At 34.0% G+C, this 12,892-nt stretch overlaps 1 protein-coding gene across 2 annotated transcripts; it reads right to left on the bottom strand.

Moving 5' to 3' along the window:
- Positions 1-3,290: 3,290 nt before the first annotated feature.
- On the bottom strand, positions 3,291-12,892 carry LOC120164698 (actin-related protein 4-like). Of its 2 annotated transcripts, XM_039174361.1 has the most exons (20): positions 12,686-12,892; positions 12,464-12,555; positions 12,202-12,357; positions 11,943-12,097; positions 11,785-11,845; positions 11,659-11,708; positions 10,996-11,050; positions 10,419-10,496; positions 10,284-10,337; positions 9,592-9,645; positions 9,458-9,518; positions 9,168-9,219; positions 8,827-8,893; positions 5,214-5,276; positions 5,049-5,111; positions 4,768-4,830; positions 4,492-4,556; positions 3,700-3,768; positions 3,491-3,584; positions 3,291-3,443 (listed from the first exon to the last, which is right to left on the bottom strand). In XM_039174361.1, exons 1-19 carry the CDS (start codon positions 12,696-12,698, stop codon positions 3,539-3,541), a joined length of 1,317 nt encoding a protein of 438 aa, XP_039030292.1. In that variant the 5' UTR covers positions 12,699-12,892; the 3' UTR covers positions 3,291-3,443; positions 3,491-3,538. The 2 variants fall into 2 exon arrangements, with proteins under 2 accessions (XP_039030292.1, XP_039030291.1); XM_039174360.1 differs by having other exon boundaries at positions 3,291-3,584.

Raw genomic sequence — 12,892 nt, 5'->3', positions numbered from 1 at the left:
TTTGAAAATGCTTTACCGCCTATCTTTAAAGTAGAACATTTATTTCTAGATATTTTGAAAACACTGTGACTGTCATTTTTCTTTGTACGTATATATATATATATATATATATATATATATGTATAAATTTGTGTTGGGCCTTCACTATGGTAAACATAAATTCGAATTACTATTCATATCTAAGGATGGTCACAAATTCAAATTCGATATGTTTCGATTTGACCCGATTTGATTGGTACTTGGGGCGGGTTTTTTTTTAAAAAAAAACTTAGTTTCGAGTCAGGACATATTTTTGAGAGGATATATCTAGGTTGTGTTTGAGTTTATGGTAAAAAATACCCCCATTTAACCCGAAAATAATTTAAATTTATGTAATATATTTAGGGATAATTATAATAATAACCATCTATATATTATTTTTTTTCAATTAGAGCTATATTTTTATTGAATAAAAATAATATATTTATATATATTTATTTCAGATCGGATCGAGTTTTATATAAAATGTCGGGTCGAGTTTGAGTCGAGTAAAATCACCCCTAAACTCAGGTCGGATCAAATCGAATTTCAAGTGGAGTATATATATTTTCAAGTCAAGCCGGGTTGACCAGAACCCGACCCATGCCCATCCCGAATCATATCACTTCAAGAATTTGTTGCGGTTAATCGATTACGAATGCCAAAACTTTATTATCTAAACGAAGTTTTGGACATGATTCAAATAATCAAATCATATTTCATTAGCAAGTGGAGGTTTCTTCGTGTTTTTATTCTGATAATCTCTCATAAATTAATAGCAATTAGTGATGAAACTTCGGTAACCAATTACAGAAAGGGTAAAGTACATAATGGTCCTCTGACTATAGCATATTATTTTATTAAGTCTTCTGACTATTAAAAATGACAAAATGGTCCTTCAACTATAGGGAGTTGCTTTGTTGAGTCCCTTGACTATTAAAAGTTACAAAATGGCCAATCAACTATTCATTGCATTCCAAACTTGTCATATTCCGTTAAAAAATTGATAGCAGTCTAAGTTATACGCTAATCTGTTGACTGATATATGATAAAATCTGATATCATAATCTTAAATGACAATCATATCTCAATCAGTATGTTAACATCTAACCCAGATGATCATTATTTTTTTTTTAATGAAAAAAATATGAATTTGTAACATAATGAATAGTTGAGTGACTATTTTATAACTTTTAATAGTCAATGAATTCAATAAAATAATATCATGTAGTCAGGGTACCCTATATATACTTTACACTTAAAGAAAATAGAAAAACCAAACTAATGCATGATGATTAAGGATAGTCAAAAGTTGGGTTAGGACGAGTTTTTAATCAATTTAAATCCGAATTGAGTATTGTACTTCTCTATTTGTCATCTTATTTGATCTTGAATTCGAAAGGTCTCACTTGATCTGAGATTCAACCCGATTCCGACACTAGATAAAATAAGAAACAAATTAAAAAACGAAGAGAGAAGAATATTATTATAATCATCCATAAATATATAAGAAATAATTATATTATTATTATTAAGATCTTATATCGGGTCGTGGTTCTTACCCAATCTAGCTCAACTCAGATTTAGAGATACAAGACTAATTCGAATTTAAAGGGATTTGACTCCCAAATTTTAATAGAAATCTACACCATTTTAAAAAATAATTTAATTCAATAAAATAAATAAATTTAATCTCAATAATCAGAATTTAATCATTTTTAACCTGAAAAAAACCATACCAACAAAGTTCTCAATTAATGCCATTTCAATCAACTAACAAGAATCACTGATGTATATCACCAAATATTAAAATAAATAAATAAGTAACAATTGAATTAACCATTCATGTCACACTCACCCCCTCCTCATAACGTTTCTTTTTATATCTTTCAACACATCACATCATAAACAGCATGCGTAGCATCGGGGATGTACCTGCCAATGAATTGTTGTTACATTTGGTATCTGTCTAAGCTAAATGAAGAGGAAATACCATTTGGATCGGATAGGGGACTTGAATTTAATTGCTCAAATTTCGTTCTCTCTCTTGCTGTTCGCCAGCCTGCATTTTCTTTACTATTTTCGACTCAAGCTGGATGCAGCACTGCTGAATTGCAGACTTAAAATAGAGGGTTGTTAGTTTTTACATTATATTCGTAACCAAAACTAGGATGCAGAAATTTAGACATTATTGCTTGAAATTGTTTTAAAAAATTTAATAATTATAGATGTTTATTTAAATTCGTATTATTATGATGGGTAAAATACATAAATGATCCCTTGACTATGGGATGTTACTTTATCAAGTCCCTCGACTATTAAATGTTAAGAAATGATCTCCTAACTATAAGGAGTTGCTTTGTTGATTAAAAGTTATAAAAGAGTCGCTTAATTATTCATTATGTTTCAAACTCGTTTTTTTTTTGTCAAAAATTTGACGGCAATCTGAATTATACGTTAATCTGCTGACTAAGATATAATAAAATTTGATCTCATAATTTAAAACGATTATCATATCTCAGTCATCATTTGAACGTCCAACTCAGATGATAGTAATTTTTAACAAAAAAAGATGATTTTGTAACATAATGAATAGTCGAATAACCATTTTATAACTTTTAATAGTCAATGGGCTCAACAAAAATAATTTCCTATAGTTAAAGGACCATTTTATAAATTTTAATAGTTGAGGAACTCGATAAAATAATTTCCTATAATTGAAAGACCATTTTAAAACTTTTGTGTACTTTAACCTACTATAACTTGATGTAAAGACGAGATGGTGTAGTGGAAAAGACCTTTCTATCATGGCAAAGATGAGAGCAATCCACATGATATCATGAAGTATTACCAAAGAATACCCTCTTCAATGGGAAGTTTCAATATTTCCAATGAACTCTTTTTAAATGATCACGACGATCAAATTTTTATGATGTAATATTATTAATGACATAATAATATTAAGAATATATTATGATATTAAAAATAAATGCCAAAAAAATTAGTTTATGTTTGAATTTCCTATTCCATTTTTTTACTCCAATAAGGTAAGGAAACCATCCCTCATTTAAGGGCAGTTTAAAAAAATGCCATGCTCAACATACATTGCGATCTATTTTAACAAAGACGTCTCCATTAACCAATAACGCAGAAAGCCGTATAAGGTCATCTAAATCTAAAATATTAACAGAGCTCGAACTCGAATTGAAGAAAAACTAATACCATGAATGCTGCACCACCTAGGATGATGATAATAGACAGTACAGTCTGTAGTAAATAGAACATCTATGAGCTAGGATGACGATAATAGACGTTATAGTCGTTTGTAAATAGAATATCTTACAATCTGGGCATAGTTAGCACGAATGGGGCATATTTCGGATCCGAAAGAAGTACATCCCAAACCTAGAAGAGATGAAAAGGAGCTTTAATAAGCAAAATGGAGAAACAGAAGTTTGTGAATGGGCTTGGCATCAGCTTCCCATGTCGATAAATGCAGACGCCTATCAACTTCTTCATCTTAAGGGCATTTTCTTTGTATATATGAAGCTCCATGTTCTTCATACCTGTAAGATGAATGCACATAAAATTAAGTAATTTACAATAACCTACTATATGTTTACTTCTACTGATGTCGGTAACATCGAGATTGCAATACGAAAAGTGAAGCACGATGCTTACTCGGACTTGGAGAACCACATTTGCTGGAATGAACCAAGAGATGCCAAGATACTCCCTCCTATCCAAACACTGTTTCATGCAAGTTAGTAGCATTTAACAAGAGCAAGAGAAAAACAAAAATTCTTACCGAAAATTTACACAAGGTTATGCTAAAACAGTAAACTAGAAAGGTACTAAGTTCTTATAATCAATAGAAGGAAATCACTATGATTTTTAATAATTCATCTTATATATTCATGAATTATATATTTTCTACTCTTGGAACTTCCTATTCTCTATAAATCGCCGAGGCTTGGGCCAACAACATCTTAGTAATAGCTCCTCTTCCTCCAGATATTTCAGTTTTTCCAATTATGTAGTCAGCTGTACTTGAACCCCATAGTTATTTGTCTCTTATTTCAAAGGTCTGCTATATCTCTTGCAAAGGAAATGGGCGTATGCACTCACATAAGACCTTTTTTGGCTTCTTGATCATTCCACTCAACATGAACCATAAAAATAGAATCTCATTCATCTTCCTACTGATAAAACCTTCAAACTGCAAGTTGGTTTCTAAGATACAATCATGTTTATGAACACATCTAGTTCCTGAAAGTGGTTACTGGCTCTTGCATTAATAGGGAGTACATGATCAACGTCAAGGTAATAGTCTCGAAGATTCTATAACAAGGGGGACGAATAGAACCTGTATCATATACTTGACGATGAAATCAACTGTGCTACTTTAGCCAAATGAAACAGATAAAAATAAACCAGGTAGAACCAAAAAATGAAAATTAAACCACAACAAACCTGAATCTTCTTTCTGTTGCATTTCCACTCGCCAATACTTTAACTCTAGCAGCATGAGGAGATTCCTTCATATGGACAGACAATGATAGTGTTAACTTGCTACCAAAATTTTTATTCTACCAACATGCAGAATTATGACAGAAACTGTGATGATATGAAATCATGTTCTCAAGGATTATGTCAAAACATCAACAACTGCTAAAACATGAAACAAGCATTAGGATCATAAATAGAGTGAAAAAAACTTGTGCATGAATGGAAAACAAAAAAGAATACCTCTAGCAGGTCTTTCTCAAGTCGTTCTTTCAATTGTTGCATTGATGCCGTGCCACCAGAAAGCTGCAATATAAAGGAATAACATAAGTGATAGTATCAGCTATGCACAACAATCTATCACTTAAAAGATCATCCGTGTTTATCAATTAGATTATTAATACACATTTCATACAGTCAAATAAGCTACTTGTTTTGGAATATGATATTCAATAAAGAAACATGACATGAAAAAACTTATCAGGACACTGGAGTACGGGCTTGCTTGAGTGGGATAGCCTTACCAATATACTGCCAAACAATTCTTTCCGGATGTCCACATCACATCTATTGATGCTTTCTATGACCTGTAAAAAATAGAAAAAAAAGTGCTTAATTAAATAATCCTTGTAAAAATACAAGAAAGAGGTTGATATTAAAGACAGAATGCATGAAATAAATTAGCATACCATTTGTGGCAAACCACGAGCAGGTGAAGAAATCTCAGTAAAATTGTCCATTCCAGGAATTGTCTAGTGCCAAACAAGAAATCAGAAACAATATCAACATACACACTAACTTACTAATGGAAGTAGACTCTAGTTATGCATGGAAAACAATAAATAAACTACAAAAAAAAACATTAAATTGTTTCTTCATATTCATTTTATCACCAAGAATTACAGGTTAGCCAAGAAACGAAAAGTAGCCGATTGAAAGAAGCAATGAAATCAGAGACAGATGATATCATAAATCCAAAATAAGCACTTCACAAATAGACAAAGATAAGAGGTCCTATCATTGTCATAAAAAAAATGCAGAATGCATATATATTTAGGACAAAAAGCTGCAGACTGAACACATACTCAAAAGAACATCAATTGACAAGAAACATGCCGATGAAGCATGTTGGAATGAAGTGCTTATGGATTAAGATCCTTAAGATATTAGTTTTGTCAATTTACAACGCTTTAGGATTTTATTTGTAAAAAGCTATATGTAAGCTTTCATTTCTTTATGTTGGCTATTTTGTATTCTTTAATGTTACAATTATTTTCTATGTATTAGAGCTTTAGTGTTACACTGGTAGTTGACATTAAAATAAGGATTTGTGGTTCAATTTCTGGTGGCTTCAAATCATGAAAATTTTGATTGAGTTCTGATTTCTATCACCTAGTATCATTTTGCTTTCCTCTCCTGATTGTTCTACTTCTTTTCAAAACCCTTTGTTCCCCAAATTTCTTCTCTCTTTTTTCCCTCTTTCTTTTTTGGATAAGAAATGGAGGCCTCCTTAAAACCCCCTTCATAATTTCTAGAACACCATAGGGTATTCCAGAAAACAGCGGAAGGAGGACAAGAGTGCCTCAAATTTTATTAATTAAAAGAACAATGCAAAGCATATGAGTATAACCAAACTTTTAACCTAGTACAGTAAACATAAAACAAAAGACGAGAAAAAACAAAACCCAACCAAAACTCCTTATCTTAACCTATTCCTGCCTTAGCTAAAACGTCTTCCTCTAAGTTTGTTGGCCTAGCTATCCAACATAGAATACCCTCCAAGTTTCTGATCTTATCCGCAATTTCTTTAGAAATTGAAACATACATACTTGGGCATTTATCCAAGTTCTTAATCCACTCAACACACAACTTGCTATCGCTCTCAATAATCGAGCACCAACTAGAAGATAAAAAAAATTAAGCTAGATTTAATGGCCTTCAATTCCATTAAAGGTGGAGGACCCGGACCAGTAGCTTCTTGAAAGGATTCTAGCACTGTGCCGGAGCTATCTCTTAGAATCCCACCTATACCACTTGCCTTCCAATCACCTTTGACAGCAGCATCCGCATTCAATTTTAGAAACCCCACAGGAGGAGGGGACCAGGAAATCTGATTTGCTAGCTAACTTTTTGAGACAAAGCACAGGTCTCCAAGAGAAGGGTCACCAATGAGCGAATCCATCGAAATGGGATTATCAGTGAATTTTGCTAGGAACCAAGCTACTAATCTGAACCTTGTTGTGAAAAACAACTGAACCGAATCGAACACGCCCTTCTCGAAAACAATGACATTCCTACATTTCCAAATCGTCCACATAACTACACCAGGAATAAATCTCCAAAGTTGAATGAGGCACCAACTCCTCCCAAGCTGAAAGAAAGCAGTACACATTTTCATGTATAACAGCTGAAATCTTCCACAAATGCAGAAACCTATTCCACAATCTCCACACAGCAGTGTAGGAGAAGAATAAATGCGAAAAGGTCTCTATTTCCAGCTTGCATAGAGGGCACAATGGATCCAATATCCCAAGAACACCTCTCTTTATTAATTCAGCCCTTACGGCAATTTTTTGATGAACTACTTGCCACATGAAAGTCTCCACCCTTGGAAGCACCAAACCCTTCCAAAGATAACTTTTCCATAAATGATCTAGATCCGACTCGATGGAGCAAGTTTTTATACAAGATCTAACTGTGTAAAAACCATCCCCATTTCCTCTCCAAATTAGAGCATCTCTCAAATTTCCCACAAGACATATTATTAATTGTTACCAATGTAAATAACCAGATTTTTCCGGTTATGAAAGAATTGAAATACTTTTATTCAAAGGAAAATTGCATCCTACACAAGAGGGTCCATGGGGTTTTTATATACATGAATTAGAGACGTAGATAAAATAGGAGTCATATTTTCTACAAATTAAGAGATAGTTTTAGAGATAAATTAGGATTAAGAGTTTAACTTAAACACTACTTACAACCAACAATTCGACCCACTGATCTAACTCCCAATCACTCAAATTCCTTCTCATCTCTACAAGCCAAAACCAGCCTGAAGCTCCAAATTCACCAAACTCCATTAACCTTCCATTTTGATTAGTAGAGAGGGCAAATAGCCTAGGGAAAATTTCTTTGAGGGGGGTTTCCATAACCCAAATGTCATGCCAAAAACAAATATTCTCGCCATTTCCCACCATGATTTGAAAATGGTTGTGAAATCTGAAGCCAAAAGAATCATTTTAAAAATGATTATTCACCACAAATCTCCAAATCCAGGAAGCCTGAGTTGGTATTCGATTATTGAGTAGCAACGAACTTTTATCTAAATTGTATTTACTACAAATCAGCTTCCTCCACTCAGAGTCCTTTTCATTTGCAAACTTCTAAGACCATTTCCCTAAAAGGACTTTATTCATTAAATTGATATCCATCACTCCTAGACCTCCACTGGTATTAGATTTGCATACAATCATCCAATTTACCCAATGAATCTTATTCCTTTCTGATCCTCCCCCATAAGAATCTTGCCATGATGGAATTAAGCTTCCTGTTCACACTTGATGGGATCTTAAAAATTGATAAGAAATAAGTTGGGAGAGAACATAAAACAACTTTTAGCAGAACCGGTTTCCCAGCCAAAGAGAGATGTTTCCTTTCAACCAGCAAGTTTACTGTAAAATTTATGAATGACAGATTCCCACAAAATTTTTGAATTTCTCTTGGCTCCAAGCGAAAGACCAAGGTAATAAGACATAAAGGTACCAACTGCACAACCGATAGAAGACGCCCAATCTTTCACCTCTTATTCGCTTGTATTAATATCGAATAATCTGCTTTTGGAGAAGTTCAACTGAAAACCAGACATAATTTCGAAAATACATAATACTCTCTTAACATTTCTAATATGAGTATTCGAAGCATTGCAGAAAACTATGAGATCATCTGCAAATTGCAGATGCGATAGTTTAAAGGATCCCTCATTCCTGCCAATATTCAAACCACAAAACAGCCCAATAGAAACCACCTTCAACAACAATAAATTAAGGAGTTCCCCAATTAAATTAAAGAGCAATGGAGAGAGAGCAGCCCTGTCTAAGTCCCTTAGTCATTGGAAATTCCTCAGTAGGGACACCATTTACCAAAACCGAGATAGAAGTCGAAGAACACATGCTAATACCCCCACCAGAACTTGGATAAAAATAATTTTTTAACAAAAAAAAAATGAAATTGCAAGTGCAAGTGCACAAAAAGCATGAAAGAAAATGAAATCAGGATCTCCAAAATTTGAAGACCACCTACCTGAGCCAAAGATGGGTTAAACAGAATATCAGGGATCTTGAATCTATCAGCACCAATTTCGATTGTCCTGAATTAAAATAAAGGAAAAATGCAGGATCAATTAATATAAGTAATAATGGAAACCGAGATCCAAGGACTATTTTTTATAGCTAACCAGTGTTAGACAATGCTGTTGTTACTACTACAAGTTGTATGGTGATTGGCGAATGCAAAGGGTTCAAAGAAAGCAAGTACAAACGTTGTTTATACTTTATAGTTCAACTCAAGGATGATAGCAAACAGAACAAAAGCAACCTAATTATGACAACAAAACGGTGCTAATAAACTTGTAAGGTACTCACTGGCCATCGGGAAGCTCATATGAGGTCATTGGGATATTTGAATATGAACTTTCTGCAAAGGAAAAGGCAACATACGGCTGTATAATAAAATCAATAATATTATTCGGAAGAGATTTTTTAAATAGTATAATGCCATAGATATCATTCCAGCTACAGCAAACAAGGATCTTTTAAATATTATTGAAGGCAGCTTCCATGACTATGAACATACATAACATACAAACATAAAATAGGAATAAAAGGATGAAGTGCCATGACTTCACGAGAAAAGATGGCAAATGAATACAAACCATCATATGGAGTATCTGGAGCTCGACAGACACATTCCTTGATATCACTTGCAATCACTCTCTGTTGTTATAAAAAGGTATTACTGGAACAAACTTGCCAATTTGGAAAGGGGTAACAACGATTAAAAACAAACCTGGGAATAAAGCTTGTAGGATTCTGTTGTGTGTGGCAAATCAACATCTACAGTCTGAGATTCTCAAAACAAAAGCAAAGAGAATTGTCAGAAAGCAATGTAGGTTATTTACTAGAAATTAATACAAACAAGAAAAAGTGAAACAGCAGCTGGAGTAAATTTCCATTAGAGTACGTTGCAGTTTCAAGAAAACTTTTTTACTTTGGAAAATCAATTAACATAAGAACAAGACAAGCACCATTCTCTACCATATAACAATACTTTTAAGTTCCTTTGTCTTCTCTTTTTATAGCATAATTCAAATAAGGGATTTCCCCCCATACCATTAGAAAGGAAGAGGAAGGGAACTTTTGTCAGTGTTTGATTTCTTTAACTACTACTCGGTGACTGTTAACATTCAAATTGCTGAAACATCACACAGGAAGCAAGGAGTGATGCCATCTCCCAATTGCCACATTTGAGCAGAATCAAGGATTCAAAACAAGTCTTGAAACTGATCATAAACCTTATGGGTTTTTGTACACCATGTTGACAAAGAAAAAAGTCAAATAGGTTTTTGTTTAATTTCATTAGGACTGCCTGCGTTGTCATAGAAGTTAAATTTGGGATGGCATGTATGCATGAGATGCAAAAAACAAAAGCAATTAATTGCATAAAACTTAAACGGGTTCCAGTGATACTATAAAATATACCTGGAACACCCCTGGTTGTATTTCCTTTCTCTTAAAAGTGTACCTTGGTTTTATCTACAAACATCACGATAAAAACAGTTTAATTTGAAGCAATGAAAAATGATACATGAATTCTCACATTTTGCCATCACTTACCACGATGCCTTTGCTTTCCAAGCTTTTCATCAAGCAATCGGTAAGAAATTCACCTCCAATAGGAGAAGCAGACACTGCCTGTTTATTGCAAACAAAAAAGGTAACGGGGAAAGGTAAAAACAAAAAGACAGATCATCGGACTGGTAAATGCTAGTGAGAATAGAAAAAAGTAATCAATCAGGAAGTTTATTTTCAGGATAAAAAAATAAGAACATAGCAGAATTTTGCTCCCCCAGCAAATCGTTACTTCACATAAGGTAAAGAGAGTGAAACAATCAACAACTTATAAAGCCAAGGTGCATATTCTAGCCTCAGTTATAGAATTTTTTTATCGTAGGAATTTGCAACTCAACACAGCTGCTAACATATTGCCATTTTCGTCAAAAGAAAGAATTTTGTCCTAATTCCTATCAAGAAACACAAGATCAAAAATTTCCCCAGAAAAAGCTCTAGACAAGCAAAGAATTTAGTCCTTTCAATTTTACTTCAGCATTGAATAATTTTGGGGAAAAAAGGGCAATCTGAACAGCAGAGTAGAGAGGGAGAGAGAGGGAGGGGGGGAGAGAGAGAGAGAGACCTTTTGAAGAACATAACCATCATGTACTGGAGCAACCATAGTTGATCCTCCACCACTGAAGGAATTAATAGTTATACAGAAAACATGTTAGCAAAAGAAAGCAAGAAAAATTGCAAAACCAGCACAGAAAAGTGAAGATACTTCTTTTGCTCTATTTATATGTAAGTATACAAATGCAACCGATTCACATAACTCAGGTTCTCATAACTATGAAAATAAGTAATCTTTCAAGTTTCAAGGTTTTCTCACTTCTATACTGTATGTGATTCCTGTGGTTACTCTTACGTGCAACTTTCAGTATTCTATATTCAACCTTTGACAGACTAATATTGATAGCTGGGTAGAAGTCTCAAAGGAAGCCAAACGAAAAAGAATGATAAAATGAGTAGTAGGATCTGATGCCCTAAGTATCAGAATGGGTGAGGTATAATTTCTGTTGGAAGATTGCTATTTTATCTATATTGTACTTTAATTCGTAATATCAATTCCTTGATTTAAGGGATAGATTCCTTATTTATGTTCTGAACCCAATAGCCTCTCTGGGCTATTTATGTATGGTTCTTTCATCAAAGAAACAACAGAGAGCATTGTTTTTGTCTCTGTTTCCACAAGGTATTAAAGCCACTCTCTGATTACAGAAAAATTTAAGAATATAAATCATACCTATCAATAACAACAGAGGTAGCACGACCTGACGCAAAGGATGTAAGAACCTGGCATAGAAAAGAATTTTAATCAAAACCCAATTAATAAAACACAAAGAGCTGGAAATGAGGAAAATAGTACTACCGCATTCTTGGCCAAAAACAGAGCAGGAACTTTGTACTTTTCAAACATGAGTTCCGCTGTCCTGTTAGATTTTAACAAAACCAAACATTATATTTTCAGATTGAGGAAAGCAAAAAGCGAAGAAAATTAACTAAGCTTGATTGCTCGGAAATTCTGACTTTTCCCTCTGTTGTTGAGTATTGGAAGAAGGTTCAGCAAGTAGCATTGGATGTTCCTTGGGATCAATGAGTAAACAATCCTTGAAAGCATGATCCCAGATGTTATCAACAATATCCCAGTCAACAACCACCCCATCCTTTAGGGGAGACACCACCTGATGAATGCAAGCAGCTGTTAACTAACTAATACATACACAACTAGAAATACATAAATGAACTAATAGAAAAAAAATCAAGTATAATCAAGCAAGGACCTCACCTCCGTATGGTCACGGCGAAAACCCAAGGCTTGAGAGCCTACATACAATTTGCGTTTATCTTTGGGCTTGTTTGAATCATCATTATTGTTGTTAGTCTCGGAATCGTTGTTTTCTTTGTCATCACCGACATCCATTTGATCAATGCACCCCACAACCTTAACAAACAAAGAAAGAACATAAACAATGAAGAATTATGTGAGTAGGTCGAAAAAACAAAAGGAATCATCAAATTAGAAAGAAAGAAGCTTGGACTTGTCTTACAGAGGGAAATACAGCCTTGGGAGCATCTTCACCAGCATAACCAGCTTTGCAAGTGTGAGACCCTAAGTCTATCACTATAGCCGATACTTCATCTGTGCATGTTAATTATTATGTATAGTTACTCAATTTTGAGATTCAAGACGTAAGTAGGCAAATCATCAAAGTAACAAAATACACACACACAAAAAAAGCTAAATGAGGCTCGACTTTCTTCCAACTCACCTCCTCCATACATAGCTGCAACTCAAGTGAAAGCGAGCGATACTGGCGGGAACAGCTCGGAAATGTGGTTTCGCCAGTCACAAATAAGATGGAGAGACGGCGAAAGTGCGCTCGACGGCGGCGGGAAGAGTTCCCTCGATTTTTCTTTGATTGTGATTTGGGCTTTTTTAGGTTTCGAGGGTTTCCAGCTATCTTTTTCTTATTTGG

This window comes from Hibiscus syriacus, unplaced genomic scaffold (assembly GCF_006381635.1).
Source record: "Hibiscus syriacus cultivar Baekdansim isolate YM2019G1 unplaced genomic scaffold, ASM638163v2 tig00111542_pilon, whole genome shotgun sequence".
Taxonomy (NCBI): Eukaryota; Viridiplantae; Streptophyta; class Magnoliopsida; order Malvales; family Malvaceae; genus Hibiscus; species Hibiscus syriacus.
Note: the sequence above shows the minus strand (reverse complement) of the source record. Positions and strands in the feature narration are given on the sequence as shown.